Source organism: Diabrotica virgifera, chromosome 5 (genome assembly GCF_917563875.1).
Source record: "Diabrotica virgifera virgifera chromosome 5, PGI_DIABVI_V3a".
Taxonomy (NCBI): Eukaryota; Metazoa; Arthropoda; class Insecta; order Coleoptera; family Chrysomelidae; genus Diabrotica; species Diabrotica virgifera.
In genome coordinates this window covers 40,393,457-40,414,863 of record NC_065447.1, presented here as the reverse complement: position 1 = coordinate 40,414,863, position 21,407 = coordinate 40,393,457, and the positions used below count along the sequence as shown (strand labels likewise).

The window sequence follows — 21,407 nt, the reverse complement described above, 5'->3', positions numbered from 1 at the left end:
CAACGCCAGAGAACAAAATAACGGAAGACGAGACAATACGCAAGGGAACAATGGGCAAAGAAACAACAACACACAGCAAAGAGGACAGAACTCAGTTAACTGTGCAAGCCATAAGGAAGGTGAAGCATTACTAGCCACAGCAGTGGTACGCGTAAGGGATGCGAATGGAGAGCCTCACATAATGAGAGCATTGATCGACCAAGGGTCACAATGTGCATTTATAACGGAACAAGCGGCGACGGCGCTAGGAAAAAAAAGGCAGCCAATACAGGCGACCATATCCGGAATAGGCTCGTCAGGGGAAAAGACAGCCAACTGGAGTATGAAACTATTGATCGGAAATCATTACCAAAGTGACTTCGAGATGGAAATAGAGGCACTGGTACTACCGAAAATAACAAGGGATTTACCGGAACAGGACATAGTCCTACAGGATTACAACGAGAAGAATGTGCTACTGGCAGACCCAAGATACTACAGGGTAGGAAAAATAGACTTATTGCTAGGAGTAAAAGAATATAGTTACATATTGACAGAAGGGATGCACAGAAGAAGTAATGGACTACCAAGTCAAAACACCAAACTAGGATGGATAATTTCGGGGATAGCGAAAGAAAGGGAGACTACTAAAGCAGAAGTATGCTGCATGATATCCAGACAAGAAATGGACATACAAATAAAGAAATTCTGGGAATTAGAAGAAGTGAATCAAGAAACAAGTTTATCAGTAGAAGAGCAAGAATGTGAAGAAATGTATCGTCAGACAGTAAAAAGAAATGAAGAAGGTAGATACGAAGTGAGAATTCCGTTTAAGGAAGACGTCACAAAGTTAGGAGAATCTAAGCAGCAGGCATTCGCCAGATTGATGCAACTTGAAAGGACGTTCACAAAAGACAAACAGTTAGAAACGAATTACAGACAATTCATGGAAGATTATGAAAACCAAGGTCATATGGCAATAGCGGAAGTCCAGGGAGGAGGTTACTACCTACCTCATCATCCAGTGAGAAAGGAGGACAGCACTACAACAAAAATAAGAGCCGTGTTTGATGCATCAAGTAAAAGCTCATCAACAGTAAGCCTAAATGATATTATGCACACGGGGCCAAAATTACAACAGGATTTGACAGATATACTATTGAGATGGAGATCCCATAAGGTAGCATACTCAGCGGATCTGGAGAAAATGTTTAGACAGATCAGAATGGCAGAAGAAGACCAAATGTATCAAAAAATACTCTGGAGAAAGAACACAAAGGATCCAGTGCAAGAATATAAATTGAAGACGGTGACATACGGCATGACCGCAGCACCATTTTTAGCATTAAGAACAATACAACAGTTACAAGAGGATGAAGGAGGGAATTTCCCTACAGCAGCGAAAATAATAAAAGAAAATATGTATGTAGACGATATATTAGGAGGAGCGGAGACGTTAAAAGAGGCAGAAGCAGCCCAAAAGGAACTAATACAAATTTTTAAGAAAGGTGGATTTACACTTAGAAAATGGTTGAGCAACGAAGAAAAAATAATGGAGAACGTACCGGAAGAAATGAGGAATGTAGACTCAAAAGCATTTAAGCAAGAAGAAATACGAAAGACGTTAGGAATACATTGGTCACCCAAAGAAGATACAATCAGATTCAAGATAGAAATAACGACGACAAAGAAAATAACGAAAAGACACATACTGTCAGAAGTAGCAAAACTATATGACCCATTAGGATGGATAGCACCAGTAGTAATTCAGGCGAAAATGTTCATACAAGAACTTTGGGAGCAAAAGACCAGTTGGGACAAAGAATTAACTAGTGCGCAACAAAGCCGGTGGAAAGCATATCAGGCACAATTAATAAATCTTGAGAGAATAACATTATCCAGGTGGAACAATTTAAATAAAACAAACAGAGTAGAACTACATGGATTCGCAGATGCGTCTCTGAAAGGATATGGAGCGGTTATTTATTCTATGGTATTAGACCCGGAAATTAAAACAAATCTATTGATAGCAAAATCTAAAGTCGCACCATTGAAAGGGAAAACGACATTACCAAGATTGGAATTGTGTGCCGCGGTACTATTAGCAAATTTTAGTGAAGAAAACCCTACAAGCATTGAACAGGGAGAACATGGCAATATATGCATGGTCGGACTCAACAATAACCCTGGCTTGGATAAAGGGATCATCAAAAAGATGGAAAATGTTCGTCGCCAACAGAGTAGAGGAGATAAAAGGAGTTATAGCGCCAGAAAATTGGCATAAAGTGGATACGAAAGAAAACCCAGCGGACATCCTCTCACGTGGAAGTACCGCTTCAGAGTTATTAGAAGCAGAGTTATGGTGGAAGGGACCAACTTGGCTAACGAGTAAAAAAGCACTGAGGTTACCGGCAGAGGATATACCTGAAACAAATGAGGAGGAAGTCAAAACGAAAGTAACGACGCACATGGTAACGATAAAGGAAGACATATGCGAGAGATTCTCGAATTTAGAAAAAATGAGAAGAGTGGTATCATATTGTATGAGATTTGCAAACAACTGCAGAAAGAAGGACAAAACTCAAGGACAACTTACAGTCCGAGAATTAGAGGAAACATTGTTAAAAGTGATAAAACTCACACAAATTAACAACTTCAAGCTAGAAATAAATAAACTGGAAAAGAAACAGCAACTAGACAGGAAAAACAAATTAGCATCATTGGTACCGTTCCTGGATAAACAAGGGATTCTAAGAGTCACCGGAAGGCTAAGGCACACGAAGCTACAGTACGCGGAAAAACATCCTATAATTTTACCTAAGGACAGCGCATTAACAAAGTTAATTATATCGGACAGTCATACAAAAAATCTACATAGCGGACTACAACAGACATTACAATACATAAAGAGGAAATATTGGATAATAAACGGAAGAAGAACCGTGAAAAGTCAGTTAACTAAATGTATAAAGTGTAGGAGGTATAAAGGACAAGTAGCACAACAGTTAATGGGAGACCTGCCGGAGGACAGAGTGAACCCGAGTCATCCTTTCACGAATACAGGGATAGATTACGCCGGGCCGATAAAAATAAGTACTACGAAAGGCAGAGGACAAAGGAGTTATAAAGGATACATTGCAGTATTTGTGTGTCTGTCAACAAAGGCAGTACATCTTGAGGTAGTAAGTGATATGTCTACAGATGCATTTATTGCGGCGTTCAAAAGATTTACGGCACGCAGAGGACAGTGCGTCAACATTTACAGTGATAACGGAACCACATTCGTAGGAACGGCAAACTTACTAAAAAAAGAAAATCAAAACCTAGAGGACGAGATAAAACAAGGATTAATTGCACTAGGCACCCAGTGGCACGTCATACCTGCATATGCGCCACATTTCGGAGGATTGTGGGAAAGCGCCGTGCGAATAATGAAATATCATCTGAAAAGAATCATAGGGGAAACAGTACTGACATATGAAGAACTGAGTACGGTGCTAACACAAATAGAAGCCTGTATGAATTCGAGACCATTATGTGAATCATCAGAAGACCCAGAAGGAAAAATAGCAATCACACCAGCTCACTTCCTTATAGGGAAAGAAATTGTATCACCGAATCGGGAAGAAGAGCTCACGACGTACTTGAAGATGCCAGCAAGGTGGCGAATATTGGAAAAAATAAAAAGGGATTTCTGGAAGATTTGGAGGCAAGAGTACCTGCAACAGTTACAACAAAGGAATAAATGGCATAAAACACACCCAAACATAAAAAAAGAAGAAATAGTCGTAATTAAGGAAGAGGATACACCTCCAGGTAGATGGCCACTAGCAAGGGTAATAGAAACACACCCTGGAGCGGAGGGATTAACCAGAGTAGTGTCAGTGAGGAAGGCTAACGGGAAAATAACAAAAAGACCTATACATAAGCTGATAAAATTAGAAGAAGAGAAACAGGAGAAACCAAAGAATTCATCAGGATCAAGATGGAAGAAAATATTAATCGCAATAATGTTTTTAACACTATTGAAACCCATGAATGCAGAACTGTATAAAATATATAATCCGGAACCAGGGTTATTTACTGAAGACCTTGGAGAGGTTTACATAGATCGAGGAACATTCCGAATAAAAGTGCTAATCGAAAAAGGAAGAGTTCAAAAGGAGCATCAACTGATAGGAAGTATGATACAAGGCATACGGGATCTGTGCCAAGAGACAAAAATCGTAAATTGTAAGGAGATAAGAGGGAAGTTAGAGGAAGGACAAAGGAAGGCGGAGTCAATAAGTGAAGCGTTGACAGTAGAAATAAAAGGAAGAGAAAAAAGAGGAATATTAGGCACAATATTAACCTCCATATTTGGAGTGAACGACGAAGCCTATAGTGACATTGAGACACTAGACAAAAACCAGAGAGAATTAATAAAGGGGTCACAGCATCAGGCAAAGATAATATTAGAGACAATAACGTCAATAAACCACACGGAGATGAGGATAAATGAACAGATGAACAAGTTTAACAAAGCACTATTCACAGGCCTACAAGAAATATCAAAAGGAATCAATGAAGTAGAAGACAAAGCATTAAGACTAGAAACCGAATATAGCACGTTACGAATACAAACCATAGCATTACAAGTTACGGAGTTCATAAACGAATATATTCAATTTTACGAGGGAATATTAAACCTGCACTACAACCACGGCCATTTCGTTGATATAATAAAGCCGGGTCAAATAACCAAGTTAATAGAAAGAGCGGGGAAGACACTACCACAAGGAGTGGAAATACGACGACAACCCATTATAGAAACAGAGGTCAGCCATGACGACAAGTATATAAAGGTCATCGGCTACTTCATAGTGACAGGGAGAAATAATTACAGCATGCTCAAGATCACCGCGATACCACTTAAGGTCGAGGGGTCAGTGTTGCATTCGTTTGTCGCCCCAAGAAATCTACTGGTTGTAGATTATAACACTCTCCACTACTTCGAATTGACCGCAGAAGATAAAGCAAGATGCTTACAGCTGGCACGGGCACAGATAGCGTGCTCTCCAACGGCCGTAATGAACATGGATACCAAACCAAACTGTATACTGGAAGAAATTTATGAGCGATCTAAGAATAGCACATGTCCAGTGGTTACCCGGGCAATACATCAAGCTCAGTGGAGTAAGATGGGTACACCCAACCTTTGGTTAATAATCACACCGATTCCGATACACCTGTCCATTATCTGTGATGGAAATCGGAACGAAAGAGTTCTGGAGCGAGTCTCATTTCTGAAACTCTCGCCCCGATGCATCGCCCGAACGAAAAACATTACATTACTCCCCACTAGCAGCGGGGTGGAGACAGCGATAACCAGCTACCTGAAGACTCCGATCACTCCTGTAGCGCAGTTGCTGACGATGCCAAGACATCTGTTAAATACGATTCAACCCACACACATTAACACACAAGGCGATGAATTCCGTACTATACTATTGGACGAAGAAAGTCTGGAGCAAGAAGTAGCGCATACGCCCTGGCGAAAGATACATGAGTCACATTGGACTTATTTAACGGCCACCGGGGTCATTACTTCGATTGTGGTGATTGGTCTGCTCATATTGTGGAGATACTGTCCTGGTATACGAAAATGTCGCTCAGGCAAAGCACTTAGGCAGACACCCGACCACGAGGTAACTTCTTTAGCTCGTAACCGGAAAGACGCCTCCCCGTCGACTTCCAAAGCCGACATCCCCCTCAACACTTTTTCATCTAGTAGTCCCAATTTTGATCTAAATATAGAGTCGGACGGTGAAAGCTAAGTTAACAGTTGGAAAAATATTGATTATTCTTAAACTACTTATTAATAAATTATGTATGTTGTCATATTGGAGATATGGTTGTTATATTTTATATTTATGTTATACTTGTAAACCTCGAACACTGATACTTGGGACAGCTTCCGGCGGGCAGTATGTCCAATAATAAATATTCAGAATTCATATTCGATATTGAACAGAATTATTTTATCACCCAGTAGACCGCACGAATTTATTTATTTTATATTCACGCACGTAGATTAATTAGTTTAGATACAAATTGGTCAATTATCAACAATATAATTTGGAAATGTCACGAAACTGCTGACAAAAGTAGAATTATTTACCTTAATTAGATATACAAATCATGGGGGACTAGCGTCACCTATGACCCAATTTAAGCTTCTATAAAACTAGGCTCTTGGGCCTAGAAAGAGAGTTCTCATTCAGTCTTCAGCTAATCGCGTATCATTTATCAGTTACAGTGTTCGGCGGTTTTCCCGGGATTGAAATATATCCTTGTGTTCGTCTATATCAATAAACGTATTTATCGCTACTCACGTCTTTTACATCCTACGTATTTACACAACTATGAAGTTTTCAAAAATTACATTTTTTGAGACAGCGTATTATTTGAATTAAATTTTTGAGATTTTTTTTGAATGAAACATCGTTTAGTAAGATAATTGAGAGGTAAGTTGTGCAAATTTGAGAGCTTTATAAGTAAAATTGTATTAGTTACACATTTTTAAATCGTTTTTAAACAAAATTCATGTAAGTCTCATTTTCCGCCCACACCGTACTTATGTCCATACATTTTATTTCTTTTTATTACAACCATAAGATAGCTTATTTCATCTTCTTTCATGTCCAATTTGTAAAATTTCTTTTGATCCATTAGTTAAAGAATTACATTAAAAAAACTCAACCGTGCACTTCTTCCAACGCTAGTTTACAGTGCGCCAATGTGTGTGAGAAGGGTGACTTTAGCGTTATAAATAAAAAATTACAGAAGCTAGAGATTTAATTCTAGAAAAATCTTTATATAAGGTTTTTTTTGTAAAATTTTCTGAATTTTTGAATGGTCAAGTCAGTTTTTTTCTAAAAATTATATTTTGGGAGTTATTTAAAAAAACATCTAACTTCGCTGTTTATTTGTTTAATAAAAAATGAAGCACCCACTTCTCGAGTAGAACTTTTTGATATGTTGTTTATTAAACATTTCTTAATGAAATTACAGAAAGTTTTATCTTGTTTGATTTTTTCCGAAGTAAAAATCTAAATGCACTCCCCTATAAATACTTTTTCGTATCTCTGATGCTAATCTTGCTATTCTGAAGAAAACGCCATTTTTTCAAAACTACAAAAATTCGTTATTCGTTGTTAACTCCATTTTTTTTTAAACTAATCATTCTCAGCCAGACAAACTTCTAGAACCTATTAATAATACATAAAAAAGACCAAATAAGGTTAATGACTAATTTTAATTAGAGTGGTGATTAGGGGGTTGCTTGCAATCACTTTTTCGCTGAAAAAATGGGGACTGACATTCTTTTCATTATAAATCACTTAATTTTTGAGCTAGAGACGTTTTTTATTTCGGGAGATAAGATATTTTTAAGTACTTTAAACTAGTTTAAACAAGTTGTCATCAAAAAATGAATTTTTTCCGTCTTTTGACTTTGAAACTACAATATTTAGCATTTGACGAAGAAGCGAGCCAACATATAATAAAGTATAGCTCGATTACTACTGGTCTTAAAGAAAATTTAAAAAAACGGTTTTGTTTATTTCTTCAAAAGGTACATTTTTGTTTAGTACAGTTGTTTTGATAAAACGAAAAAATTTTAAGTTATTAGCAGAAAACTTGTTAAAAACATTGATTTTTCGGTATAAAACTAACACTTTCGATAGCGAATAAATCTAAAACTGTGAATTTTATCAAAAAATGTATAGAACGTTTTTTGCTTAGAATGAAAGTTTTTATTAACTTTGCGATTAAAATATAATAAAAAATTTCCACCACCGAGATGGGGTAGCAACCACCCCCATGGTAAAAGCGCCATTCGGCATCATATATATTTTGATCCTTGGACTATCCATTACTTATTCTCAAATTTTCAAGCAAATCGATCCATTCTGTAAAAATTGCGAGGTTTTGTCCTGTTTTAAGCTTCATTACTTGGACTATTGTTGCTTATTGGAATATATAATTATAGTATTTTTACTACAAAAACGATATTACGTAGGTCAAAATTTTTGACGTAAGAGAACTGTCAAAACATGAGAATGTGACTTTTCATTATTGCCATGTTTATTATAAATGAAATATGCATGGCAATAATGAAAAGTCATATTCTAATGTTTTGACAGTTCTCTTACGTCAAAAATTTTGACCTACGTAATATCGCTTTTGTAGTAGAAATACCATAGATATAACAGAATAGATTAGGCCAGTTCGAAAAATAGCGTAACGCGGAACAGTTCGGGTCGGTGGTCTATCTATCTCTCTCTACCGGCGCTTAGCTTTCTCTCTCTAGCATATGATGGCCGCCGCCTGTGTGTCACTGTCGTTCCGTTATTCCCACCTCTTGGTAGATACGCTCACACTCGCACGACAGACAAAGATAGCTAGACCACCGTACTTGATATCGGCGTTACACCCCGATGCATTGAGTGGCATATGACTAGCCTGATCTATTTTCTTTACATATCTCTGAAAAATACTATATTAGAGCAATTTACTTTCGTACTTCATATGTTGCACACTAAAACAGTCGTATATTCGTGGAATGACCCATAATACATATTTATATATTTTAACCGAATGTTTGTTGGAAACTGGTTGGTTATTGTATTGTTGTTATCAATATATTTTTTTTATTTTACATAGTCGCATTAATCAAGGTTATTAATAATTTATTTATAAATAATGTTCAATTTTGTTTAAATTAATGACACAGAAATTTTGCATATTGGTGGTTTTTAAATGTAATATAAATATGTTTTTACCAAGTGTTTTTACCGTATTCAAAATTATTTTCAATGCGATTATCATAATGTTAGGGGAGCCCAAACGGAGATATTTGCAGTTACTCGAGCGCGTCAGAAAATCACATGAGGAGAAAGCTTGTACCCTGTAAATGTACCCCCACGGTATATTGGATCTTAATAAAGGGTAGTTCAAGGGGGGTCCGAAAAAAAATCAATCCTTATAAAAATTCGAAATCGTCAGATTAAGATAAGGTAAGGAAAGATAAGGTACACGCAGAAAAGTGTATATTTTAAAAATCTGACGGTTTGAGCGGGGCGTAAAGAAATGGGTGTTATAAAATTTCGCAAGAAAAAAGCAAATATTTCGACAAATACCTAAACCTCAGTTCCAAAAACTAAAAAAGGCGTGTTCAATATTTTTCAAAAATCTATCAAATGATACCAAACACCACCCCATGGAGAGAGGTGGGGGTAAATTTAAAATATTAAATAGGAACCTCCGATATTTCCCGAAGTGAACATCAGATCGAAAAACTGCAAAAAAAGTATTCATTATTTTTGAAAAATCTATCGAATGACACCAAACACGACACCCCACGCAGGAGGGGTGGGGGTTACTTTAAAATCTTAAATAGGAGTCCCCATTTTTCATTGCACATTTGCATTCCTTACGTAAAAATAAATAACTTTTATTCGAGACATTTTTTTCGAATTTTGGATAAATGGCGCTATAATTGAAAAAAAAGGATTGTTGGAAATGAAAAATTAAATTAAAAAATGGAAAGTCCTCAGTTTAATGGAAAATTTTACTTAACTTTTAGCATACTTTCCTTCCCTACTATAATATCCATCACAATTTTTTATAACCGATTTTTTCAATGAGCTTGCACATTACATTTGTTAGTGAGATAAGTTCTGTATGTGGAAATTTTAGTTCGTGGACTCTTTAGGATCTTTAGTTTGAGATTTGGGAATAGTGAAATTATTTTCAAATTTAAGTGAAAGTCCCAGTGATTGGCTGTATACCATAGTTATACAATTTACTTAGAAGTAAAAAACTTTGCTTTGTATATTGGTATAAAATTTATTAAAAACTTTAAAAAAGTTGTAAAAGTTTTACTCTTAAATTTTTTCCAGTAATTTTATGAAATCCAACTTTTCCTTCATTAATAGATTATTTACAAAATTATATCGATATAAATTCATAGCCACTTAAATTAATAATAAATTAAAAAACAATATTAATTCATAAAATAAAATTAAATTTCAAAATTCAAAAACTACATTGATATCAGTCGTAACCAAAAACTGACTAACTTGTCATGTCATCTTTATAACTTTAGATCTTCACATCCTGATTTCAAGGCCGTAAGTACGATGCTGGGGGATCCGGGGCAAACGTGATATGGGGCCCCCAACTGTGGGGTTAGGAAAAATGTTTGATATTTAATTCCTTGAAAAGGCATTTTAATGCATTCCCTGACTGAAGTTTCTTGTACCTAACATATTGCTATTTTAGTTGACCAACACAAAAAAATTTTGAAATCACCTTATTTTAAGCTAAATAATTTTGCAAGTATGTACCATCAATATAATATAACATTTTTTCTGTTTTCATAAAAAAATATACTATAATGTTAATTATATTGTTCGGCTACAATGTAGGTTTGTAATCGCATTATATTTCCTATAGGCAGTATTACTGCTACGCGTTCTATTGCCTATAGGCAGTATAATATGGCGATTACAAACCTACAGTGTAGCCGAACAATGTAAAGGACAATTTGCCTTTTATACAAATATGTTGTTATTATCGAGAGATTTCTATTATTAATTGTAATTTTATTTTACCATTTCTATTTTATTAGTTTTGAAATCTCTTGAGACACAAGGTGAAACGTAGTTTAACATACACTTTATATACCACTCATTACATTTTGAAGCTTATTATTCAGTATGTTTAGAAGTGTTCTTAAATTATTCTTCTTCTTCTTATACTTGCTGTAGATTTGTCGATCTGTTAATTCCGACGTTGAAGTATTTTTTGAGAGGTAGACTGCCAGCTATCTCTCCATCTTTTTGGTGGTCTCCCCAGTGGACGCTTGCCTGCTGGTTTTCCTTCTAGAGCAATTCTTGGTAGTCTGTGCTCCTCCATTCTTTTTGCATGACTGAACCATTCTCTTCGTCTTTGCCTGCCCCATCTGACTACATCTTGCACTCCACATTGTTCCCTGATGATGTTGTTTCGTATTCTATCTCTTCTTGTCTTTCCTGTTATTGCTCTTAGTGCCTTCATTTCGGCTGTTCGTAGCATGCTTTTGGTCTTATTTGTGTCTTCTCTTGATTCAATGCTATAGGTCATAACAGGTCTGATGCAAGTTTTATAAATTCTAACTTTGCTGTCCATTCTCATATATGGGTTATTCCAGACCACATCTCTCAAACATCCGGACAAGACAGCGGTCTTGTTAATTTGTCCTCTTAGGTCTCTGGCTGGGTCATGATTTGCTGGTTTAGCTCTTCTATGGGTTTCCCCTCTTCCACTAGCTTTCATCTAATTGGGTCTTTCGCAATGGTAACGCATTTTGTTTTCTGCGTGGATATGTTCATGTTGAGTCGTCGACATGCTTGATAGAATCGATAAAGTTGTCTTTATAGGTCAGCCTTGTCCTCTGCAATCAGGGCTGCGTCATCCGCGTAGCACACTACACTGATTCAACTGTGACCGCGTCTGTATCCTAGTTGTAGCGATTCCACATCTTCTATTATTTCATCCATTAGCATATTGAATAGAAATGGACTGAAGCTATCTCCCTGCCTGATTCCTCCCGGCCTTTAATTTTTGTCGTGTTGTTATTGTTCATTTGTTTTATGACTTCAACAATGTTTGCCGGTATCCTTTTTTGCTTAACTTTCTTTATTATATCGCTAAGCCTGACTCTATCAAATGCTTTCGTTAGGTCTACGAAGCAAATATATACAGGTTTGTTATATTCTATCGACTTCTCTTTTACTTGTTTCATGACAAATATTGCGTCCGTCGTCGACCTGTCTTTTCTGAATCCTTGCCGTTCTTCTCTGTTTTTTATCTGTGATTCCAATTTATCCTTGAGTATGCCTGTGAATAACTTCATTGTCGTATTTAAGAGAGATATTCCTCTGTAGTTGTCCAGGTATGATCTTTGTCCTTTCTTAAAAATCGGTATTGTGATACTGGTATGCCAATCTTGTGGTATCTCTGCTCTGTCTAAGATTTTATTAAACAATGTTGTGAGACAATTGGTGAGTTTCTGACCGCCGTATTTCAGCAGTTCGTTAGGTATTCCATCAGTAACTGGCGATCGTCTATTTTTTAAGATCTTCATTCTCGCTTCTACTTCAGTTTATTTAGTGATATAATACCTGTCTTCTGTATTGTAATCGTGTTCGTCATTGGAGTCTTCACCTTTGTAGAGTTCTCTGAAATATTTTTCCCATGTCTCATGTTCTTAAATTATTAAAGTACAAAATGAGCAACAATCACACGCAAAAATCGAAGATGTAGCTTCTTTTATTTTAACAAATAGAAATCATGATTACATTTCAACATAATATCATTTCATTATTATTTATGATTTTGAAATTTTATTATTCAACCAAAAACAACAAAATGAACAGAAAGTAAACCAAAAAATAAAAACCTTATTTTGTAAAAGGTATATGTATTTAAAATCCCTAAAAAGGGCTGTATCACAAAACGTTTTCTGAATCAATATTCCATCATCAGTGTTATCATAGGTTTACATGCTTTAAGCCACCAAAATGTACGGGTAAAAACCCTTAAATTGCTTTTAAACAGTTGGGGTTCTATTATATTATTTGGTTTTGAAAGATGTTTAAAATATTTCCAGATTTACCCCTGGCATCAAACATCAACCATATTGGTTGGAAAATTGAAGGTAGACCTTACATGGCAGAGTTTAGGTGACAACTTTAGCTGACATTTTTTTCCTTGTGATATTGGAAAGTAAACCAAAATGAGAAAAAATAATGAAACAATAAGAAGAAATATCTTGAAACTTCAAAACCGAGTAAAAAAATATAAAGATGTTAAGGTTTATTTAGATAAAATGCAGTGAGAGGTAAACCAGATTGCTGAGGAAGTACATAAAATTGAAAAGGTGGAAGAAAAATTCGAGAATGCGATAAAATTCGATATGGAAAAAGTGGATTGAAGGAGATAGGAAAATGTCAAAAAGGATGAGACCGTCGGGAAATAATTGTGTACATCTCTAATGAGAGCAGAATCCAATTTCGCAGAGATATTAGAAAACGACATCCGGTACCTGTCATTAAAATCTTAAAAAACAAATTCCAATATAATATGCAGAATATTGCAGAACTTCGAAGACTGCAAATAAATTATGAGAAGCCATCTAAAAGACGCAGCTGCTTTGTGGTTTAAGTGCTGCAGATGAAACAGGTTAAAATCGACCATTGAAGTAGTTAAAATTATTAATATGCCGTGTACCTACTTATTACAACCGGACAACTTGAAGTAGAACTTGACTGAAAAGTACTCTGAAAAGTAATTTGAAAAGCCCCAATGGTAGTTACGGCCCTGTCTGGTTTACTTCATCCGGTCTGTGACACTCGTCTTGACAAGTATGGTTTGTTCAACAGTAAATGGTTTGAATTCGATTAGTGCGGTCGTAAATATTATTAAATTTATCTGACCTGGCCCATTGTTAAGACCCACCCGGAGCGATAAGCCACCGAGGTAGACAGAGTTGGTCTTTTGCAATTAACACTGACTAGACGGTACTCCCATAATAAAGCCTAAAATTAATTTTACCTGAAACCGGGCCTTTTATACTATTATCGGTTAACCCGGGCTGTTTATAGTGGTAACTAATTGAACTTAACCATTTACTAAATAAGTACGGCACTCTTCTCCAGACAGTGCCTACGTTCTTTCCGATGAAGGCTCCAATAAGAGCCGAAAATCGCGATTCAAGGGACTGGACTGCACTCCGTATTCTAATTGAAAAGTAAGATTGTTTTGCCTTCGCATTGCAACTGAATAAAAATGGTATACATTTTTATTTTTATTTTATAGACTTATTACTCCGTAGAGTAACTAGGTGCATTTTTCCGTTGGAACTTTACCAGCTGCAGACGGGGGATGTGAATTGCATAGTGTAGAATTCCTTCCCTCTCGTCTTCACTGCAGCATCCATTTGACTTGCAAATTGTAGAAGTCTTGGAGGTGTCACCAGGTAAGTGTACCAATAAGTTTTCAATTTAAAAATCTTTTAGTAATATTTTTAATATTTTCAATATTAATAATTTACTATTAGGATTGAAAACTACTTCGTCTTAACCATTTACTGTTTAACATAACATACTCCTTCAGCTTTTCGAACAGGGAAGCCATGCTGCTTTTAAGTACTACCTACTATTAAAATCCGTTACCATCGACATTGTGTCGCCTTCAAAAAGTATATTGTTATCAATAACTCTGTTATTTTGAAGACTATAAATATACATAACTAGAGGGCTAGTTTTAGTTACTACACAGAATGCCACTGAATGATCTGACTAGATCGAAAACCTTCTGATGTTTTTCTTTAATCCGCTTTGATGACCTTTTTAAAGTTTTTATTAAATTTTATACCATTATACAAACCGACGGTTTTTACTTCTAGGTAAGTTTTGAACTTATTTTACTTTATTTTATTTTTAGAATAACTGTTACCAGAAAGTAATTAAATACATGGAGCAAAAAAGATCTGATCAATCTTTTTTTAAATTCATTAACCAGAAATACAATCGGCTGAAACTTCTTATACAGTTTAGAATAACAGATGTCAATTCTAGGTAAGTAAAATTATATAATATATTTTATCGCCAACCGTCACTAAAGCCATTCATTATTGTACTCATTTGCCCTCATTTGCGGCAGTAAAGTCACACTTTATTGTGCTGAAAGAAGAATTTTACTTTACCTGGCGCCATTAATCAAATTAACCGAGATTGAATGTAAGTGGTCAATGGCAGTAATCGATTATTTATTTAAGTGAACTTAAAATTTATTTACTTTAATTATTAAAAATATTGTACAAAGTTTACGTTATTATTAATTAAATTTATATCAAAAAGTGATTTATTAATAATTATTCAATATTGATAACTATTGATTAAAAATCGAAAGCAGCCATTATACAAAATGCATATGTCATGACTGTCATATAAAATTTTTAATTTATGTTTGTGTGGTACAACAAAAAGTTTAAAAAAACATGACTATTTTTTAGTGTTTTTTATGGTTGGCGACAAAATTTTGGATGCACCACGTCAGTAAATATTCTTTATCGAACTAATCTGTTACTCATCTCGCTCGCTTCGCTCGCTCTGCTCGTAATAGGCTCATTCAATAAAGAGCCATTTTACTGAGTTGCTACATAAATAACTATGGGAATAGAATGGAAATATGCTTTATTGTCAATGAAAATTATACAATTTTCTGAAATTAGATAAATCGTCGATATAAAAAAATATACAAGTTAAAAAAGTGAAGCAAAAAACAAAACCAATATACATATTGCAAAATTAAATAAGAAAAAATATACTTTAGTTATTTGTACATTACTGTGATTTCTTAGTTACTCATTAATAGAGCTCGGGAGATATCCACTTAAAAAAACCTAAAATATGCATGCAAATATGCACAAAAAAAGAATGTGTGTGTACTTTGTACGCACGTAAGAAGTTATACTTCTATTATATAATTTCAACGAAATAAATAGTATACTTAAAAGGTTAATTGTATTTAATTTAAATAACAAACTAACTTTCTTACCTACCACTTTCAAAAATTTTTTATTAAAACAACCAAAAATTAAAGAAAAATATGAATCATCCGGGATTGGAACCCGGGACCTCTCGATCTCTGGTCCAATGCTCTACTAACCGAGATATCGAGCCCCTTCTAAGTGACGGCTCGGATATAATTACACAACACGGTGACAAATAGATCAAGTGAAGTATAAAAATGTTATACCTAATAGATATTTTATTATCTTACTAGCGAGAAAGGCAAATCCAAAGACACAAAAATTATAATAAATAATACATTTATTAAAAACACTAATATATTCTTTTAATGACTTAGTTGAGCTGATATATACATATCTATCTTGAAAGATTAGCAACGAACTACATACTGTCTATGTGCGCATGCGCCAGGGAATTATAAAATTTCGCTCTCGATCGTAAAGAAGTATAACTTCAAAAACAGTTGAAATATGCACTAAAATATGCTCTTATACATTTCATGCATATAAATATAAAACGCAGGAATCTTTGTATTGAAGGTATTTAATTTATTTTATGCCAAACTCCCAAAACTATTTCTTGAAATTTCTATCACCTACAGTTAAGTCCCTGAATCTTTACCCGTGCGTCATCATTTTTAAAGCATACGAAATAAGTCGATAATAAGTCGGAATTGAAATTTACTAAACGAAACAACAAGTGACAGTAAGTGACTTATGCTTTAAATGATGACGCACGGATAAAGATTTAGGGACTCAACTGTACATCATTTTATCCATGTATTCTTTATATTCATCATCATCATCATCATCATCATCATCATCATCATCATCATCATCATCACTATTTATTATATTATTGTTAAGTTAAAACTATATATAATTAAATGCTTTTCTAAATTTTCTAGAGAAAAACTGTGCCATCTATCTGATAATAATTGTATATACGCGGAAAAACTTCTTTCTATTTCACCCCTGTTGAGCTAGCACCCCCATCTTGTAGAAACTAAAATACAAATAGCGCTAAATTACGAGATATTTATGAGCTTTCATATACCATAGATTAAAAATTTTGGGTTCGTTACACTGGCAGGAATTTAATAAAATAAAGATATTTAGTCGGTCTTTGCCGCGGACTTACGAGCTATTTATGAGCTTTCGAAGGGATATAGATATATAAGTTTAGATTTTTGAGCTTGTTCCCTTAACCCTCAAATAGCCATTTAATTGATTCATCTCAAAAGAAAATGTCGAGGAAAATTAAGATATACCGTATCGCGGACATAATTCGTATAGCGTATAAATTCTAAGAATAAACTTTTAAAATACGCGCATTTCGATTACTGAGCTACTACCCATTCGCAAGAAAACCTCCCATCTTTCCAACTTAAGAGAGAATTGCACTTAAAACTAATAAAATTAATTATTTTGCGGCTACATACTTAGCGTATTACTAATTTATGAGCTTGAAAAATACGCGCATTTCGATTATTACATTGCAATTTCTTTTCTATAGTGCAGTCACTGAAGGTAAAAATCAACTATTATTTTTAAGTTCGGTAAACCTCCATCGATTTTCACGAAAACTGGTGAAAACTTGCGCTTTTACCCTAGGGGTAAATGGCACCCCCTCTTTGTGGGTGAAAATTACTTTATTAAAAATACCCTCATAAATCGATAGAGGGACAAGTTCTAAGGAAAATTTGTTATATAAAGTTATTAAAATAAATCAATGCTTTTTAAGTTATCAGAGATTTTGATTTTTGGCGATAAAATGCATGTTTTAAAGCGATTTTTCCTAAATAACTCAAAATATGCACTTTTAATAAATGCATATGCTCTTATAAATTTTATCCAAAATATGCAAATATGCACTTAATATTCATTTTGCATATTTCCCGAGCTCTACTAATTAAGAAACTCTTCTACTGAATAATATGGCCTTTTAGATAATAGGTATATGAGTTATTCAAAATCGGTTGATAATATACGAATTTTTGACATTTAAATCAGTCAGGAAGTGACTAATTAGACTATCTACTTTCTAAATCACTATAAAGTTCAGGAAAATTAGAAAAATTGTCCCTGTTTATAACATCTCAATAGTCGGGTATTTGACGAGGTTTTTGGTTATATGGTGGAAGGCCCTTATGGAATAAATTTATTTCTGGCCTTATAAAACATTATAATGAAACACTGAGCAAGCCTAGTATAGTCCGAAAGCCTTAATTTCAATGGAACACCCTGTATATTTTTATACTTTTAACAGCTGCTTAACAACCTGATTTCAAGGAACTATATATCATGTAGAATGTAGGTTGTGTTATGAATAATATAGGGTGAAATTTTGAAATTATAAAGTATGAAAATCCCTTATGGAATATATTGTACATGCCTTATACATGCTCTATAATTGTATAATAAAGGCATGTACATATATGAAATTAGGTGGAATTAAGACAGGATCATGATAAACAGAGGCTATTATAAATTTACAAAAATCTTACCAAGTCCTGTTTGTCACTGTTCTCATCTGTGTTCGCTAACACGTATGCCGTTTCACAAGCGGATTAACTGGTTTTAATTGTTTTTAATGGATAAACGGAATATCTTCTTATTATGCGGAGTTGTATTGCCAAAGAAAGCTAACATACGAGTGAGTTATTTACACGTTTTGCTGCCTTGCGTGCCAGCAAAGAGGAGTTTGAACCCAAAAGTAAGGTTCAAGTACTTCGATTGATCTGTTCTCAGTGGCGAGTGACAATCAATAGAGGCAGAGATAGATTAGCGCGTGGCTTCGTCTCAGCAATAATTGTCTGTAATGGAAGGGATGAAAACTTGCTAGGGATAATTAGTAAGGATTGAATTAAGGGGTAATTTATAACTAAGGATTTTAATTATGTCTTTCATAAAGTAAAAAATACAAGATAATTTTTTGTATGTGAAAAATTGAACAATAATTTAAGCCATTAAGTATAATATTACGCCAATGAGAGCAAAAACAGAATATTACCTCCGAATTCAATCCTAATTTAATGAAATTTTGGGACTAGCCTCTACTTATCTCCTAATTCAATGTCTACTCTATAAATTATGCCGCTTTTATATTGGGGGTGGTTCCCATCCCTTCTCGGATGCGGAATATTTTTTGGTCAAAATAACCACGGAAATTGGCAAACCACGTTGGCAAAAACTATTCCATAATTTTTTGTGAAAACTCAATACTTTTTGAGTTATTCCTGGTTAAAAATTTGCCAGTATCATTACAAAAATGTCACCTTTTCGGACAGTTTTTTGCGAATACCTGAAAAATTATGCATCTAACGATATTATATCGTTATTATATCGTTTTATTAAAACATTTATAAAACATGTTTTAAGAAAATTGCTGATGAAAAATCAATGAGATTCGTTTCTTCATAAATCTTCTAGTTATAATATAAAAAGATATGGTAGGTGAAAAGAGATTTTTTTTGGTGCATGCTGAAATTGGTGTGTAACTTAAAATAACAGAGAAATGGTGGATTTTAAGCGTATAATGCTTCAATTATTTGTTGTAGTGCTTGAAAATACCTTTAAAATGAGCACTGTTAAATGTCGATTATCCATATTCAAACTAAGCGAGATATAGTACAAAAAAATTGATGACTAATTTATTTTAAGATAAAATGCAAATTATATTTCACCCCTTAACCACCAGATTTAAATACATCATTTTACTTTTTTATTATAATGTTATTTCTATTTTCAAAAAGTTGAACGTGTTTAAAATGTATGGTTTTTGAAAAAAATAAAAAATAAGATCAAACTGTAGAGCGCATTTTGAAATTTCCTTAATAATCTTCCTATTTTTCCATGTAACTCGAAAATGATAAAGAAATACAGTAGGCAATGAAAAAAAAAAACAAAATTGTCTTTTGAAATAACCTTACACTTTTATACATTGAAGATTTTTAAGAAATTTTAAAAATGAGATCTATAATTATTTGATCATATTTTTTTTTCAAAAACCATTCATTTTAAACCCGTTAAACTGTTTGAAAATAGACATAATACTAGAATGAAAGGAAGTGTAGAAGGTAAACGATGGATTTAAATTCTGGTGAATGAGGGGTTAAAATATACTTCTCATTTTTGCTTAAAATACATTAGTCATACATTTTTTTGCACCATATCTCGTTTAGTTTGACTGTAGTCGGCCTATAACAGATCCTTTAAGATCATTTCAAGCATTACAAAACGTATTTGTAGCATTATACCCCTAAAATCGACCATTTCTGTTTTATTTTAAGTTGAATACACCGATTTGAGCGTGCACTAAAAAGAAACCTCTTTTCACCTACCATATCCCTTTTTGTGTTATAACTAGAAGATTGATGGAAAAATTAATCTCTTTGATTTTTCATACGCTACAAAAATGTTCTAAGTGTTTTTCGTTAGATGCATAATTTTTAAAGCATTCGCAAAAAACGTCCGAAACCGTGTTATTTTTTAATGAAAATGGCAAATTTTTAACCACGAATAACTCAAAAAGTATTAAGTTTAAAAAAATATGTGGAACAGTTTTTGCTTAGAATTAGGTTCTCTAACCAGATCTGTAGTTATTTGGACGAAAAAACTTTCCACCCCCGAGAAGGGTTGGGAACCATCCCAAGGTAAAGGCGCCATAGGACACAGGGTAGACTTTGTTTCTTGAGCTATTCCCTACTTACAGTGAAAATATCAAGTAGATTGATGCAGCTGGATGGAATTCGGAGCCAAATACCCCCACTGACTGCACTATATTCAATAATATTTGTTTTTAGGAATATCTGGAATAAAACTCCCTTGCACTTTGCGGTACTGCCTGGTGACGAAGAACTGGCAAGGTTGCTAATTAAGTCAGGAGCATCTGTTAATTGTGTAGATACAAATGGTGATACGCCATTACATTGGGCAGTACGATTCGGCAGTGTAGACACGGTAATCCAACTTTTGAAACACAGATCCGATGTCAATAGTAGAAACAATAACGGATTTACACCTTTGCACGAAGCGGTATATGCAGAAACTGTGAAAACATCAAAATGTCCACTAGGAAGTAATGCCTACCTTAACGTCCGTATACCCAGGGGTCTGAAATATATATATGATAACGTTGGTAATGAGTTCCTTGTAACCAGCGCTCCTACGCTTCACTATATTTACGATAATGCTGGGAATGAGTTCATTAAAATATATCCTTGTCATTTATCCATTTTATCAACCGACACTGCTTCGACTTTGGTCAGAATTTTAGTAGAAGCAGGAGCAGATGTTAACCAACAGACTGTCGAAGGGTGGACACCATTGCATTTTGCTGTTCAACGGAGCCTTATAGATGTTGTTGATATACTATTGCAAAAGTAAGTCAGTAAGTCTATTTTGATACAGTCAACACCACGAATGAAGACCGCTTTTTCATTCATCATCATCAATCAGCCCTGATTTGTCCATTGTTGAACTTGGGTCTCCTCCAGATATTTTCATCTTCTTTTGTTCTACGCCTCTAATATCCAATTGGTCACAATTCTTTTGAGGTCGTCGGTCTACCGCGTTGGGGTCTTCCTTGTCCTTGTCAAGCGAAATTATCCTTGGTCAATTAGCTTGCTGAACCAGCTATAGAAGCTTTTTATTCGAATACTGACAAACAGACTGGAAGCAAAACTCGATTTCTATCAGTCGGAAGAATAGGCAGGATTTCGACCGGGACAAGGCACAAATGACAAGTTTCAATGCCTTAAAAGTCTAGTCGAAAAGTCTAACCAATTTAATAGACAACTTGCTC

The 21,407-nt window shown here is 34.5% G+C and overlaps 1 protein-coding gene across 1 annotated transcript in view; it reads left to right on the top strand.

The window, feature by feature from the left end:
* The window catches only part of LOC126885351 (uncharacterized), a 151,854-nt gene that overhangs the window by 116,634 nt on the left and 13,813 nt on the right, over positions 1-21,407 (top strand). The window contains exons 10-12 of the mRNA XM_050651908.1: positions 4,467-5,666; positions 14,512-14,645; positions 20,407-20,985. Of these exons, the coding sequence (XP_050507865.1) occupies positions 4,467-5,666; positions 14,512-14,645; positions 20,407-20,985 (1,913 nt within the window). The remainder of the gene's footprint in view (positions 1-4,466; positions 5,667-14,511; positions 14,646-20,406; positions 20,986-21,407) is intronic.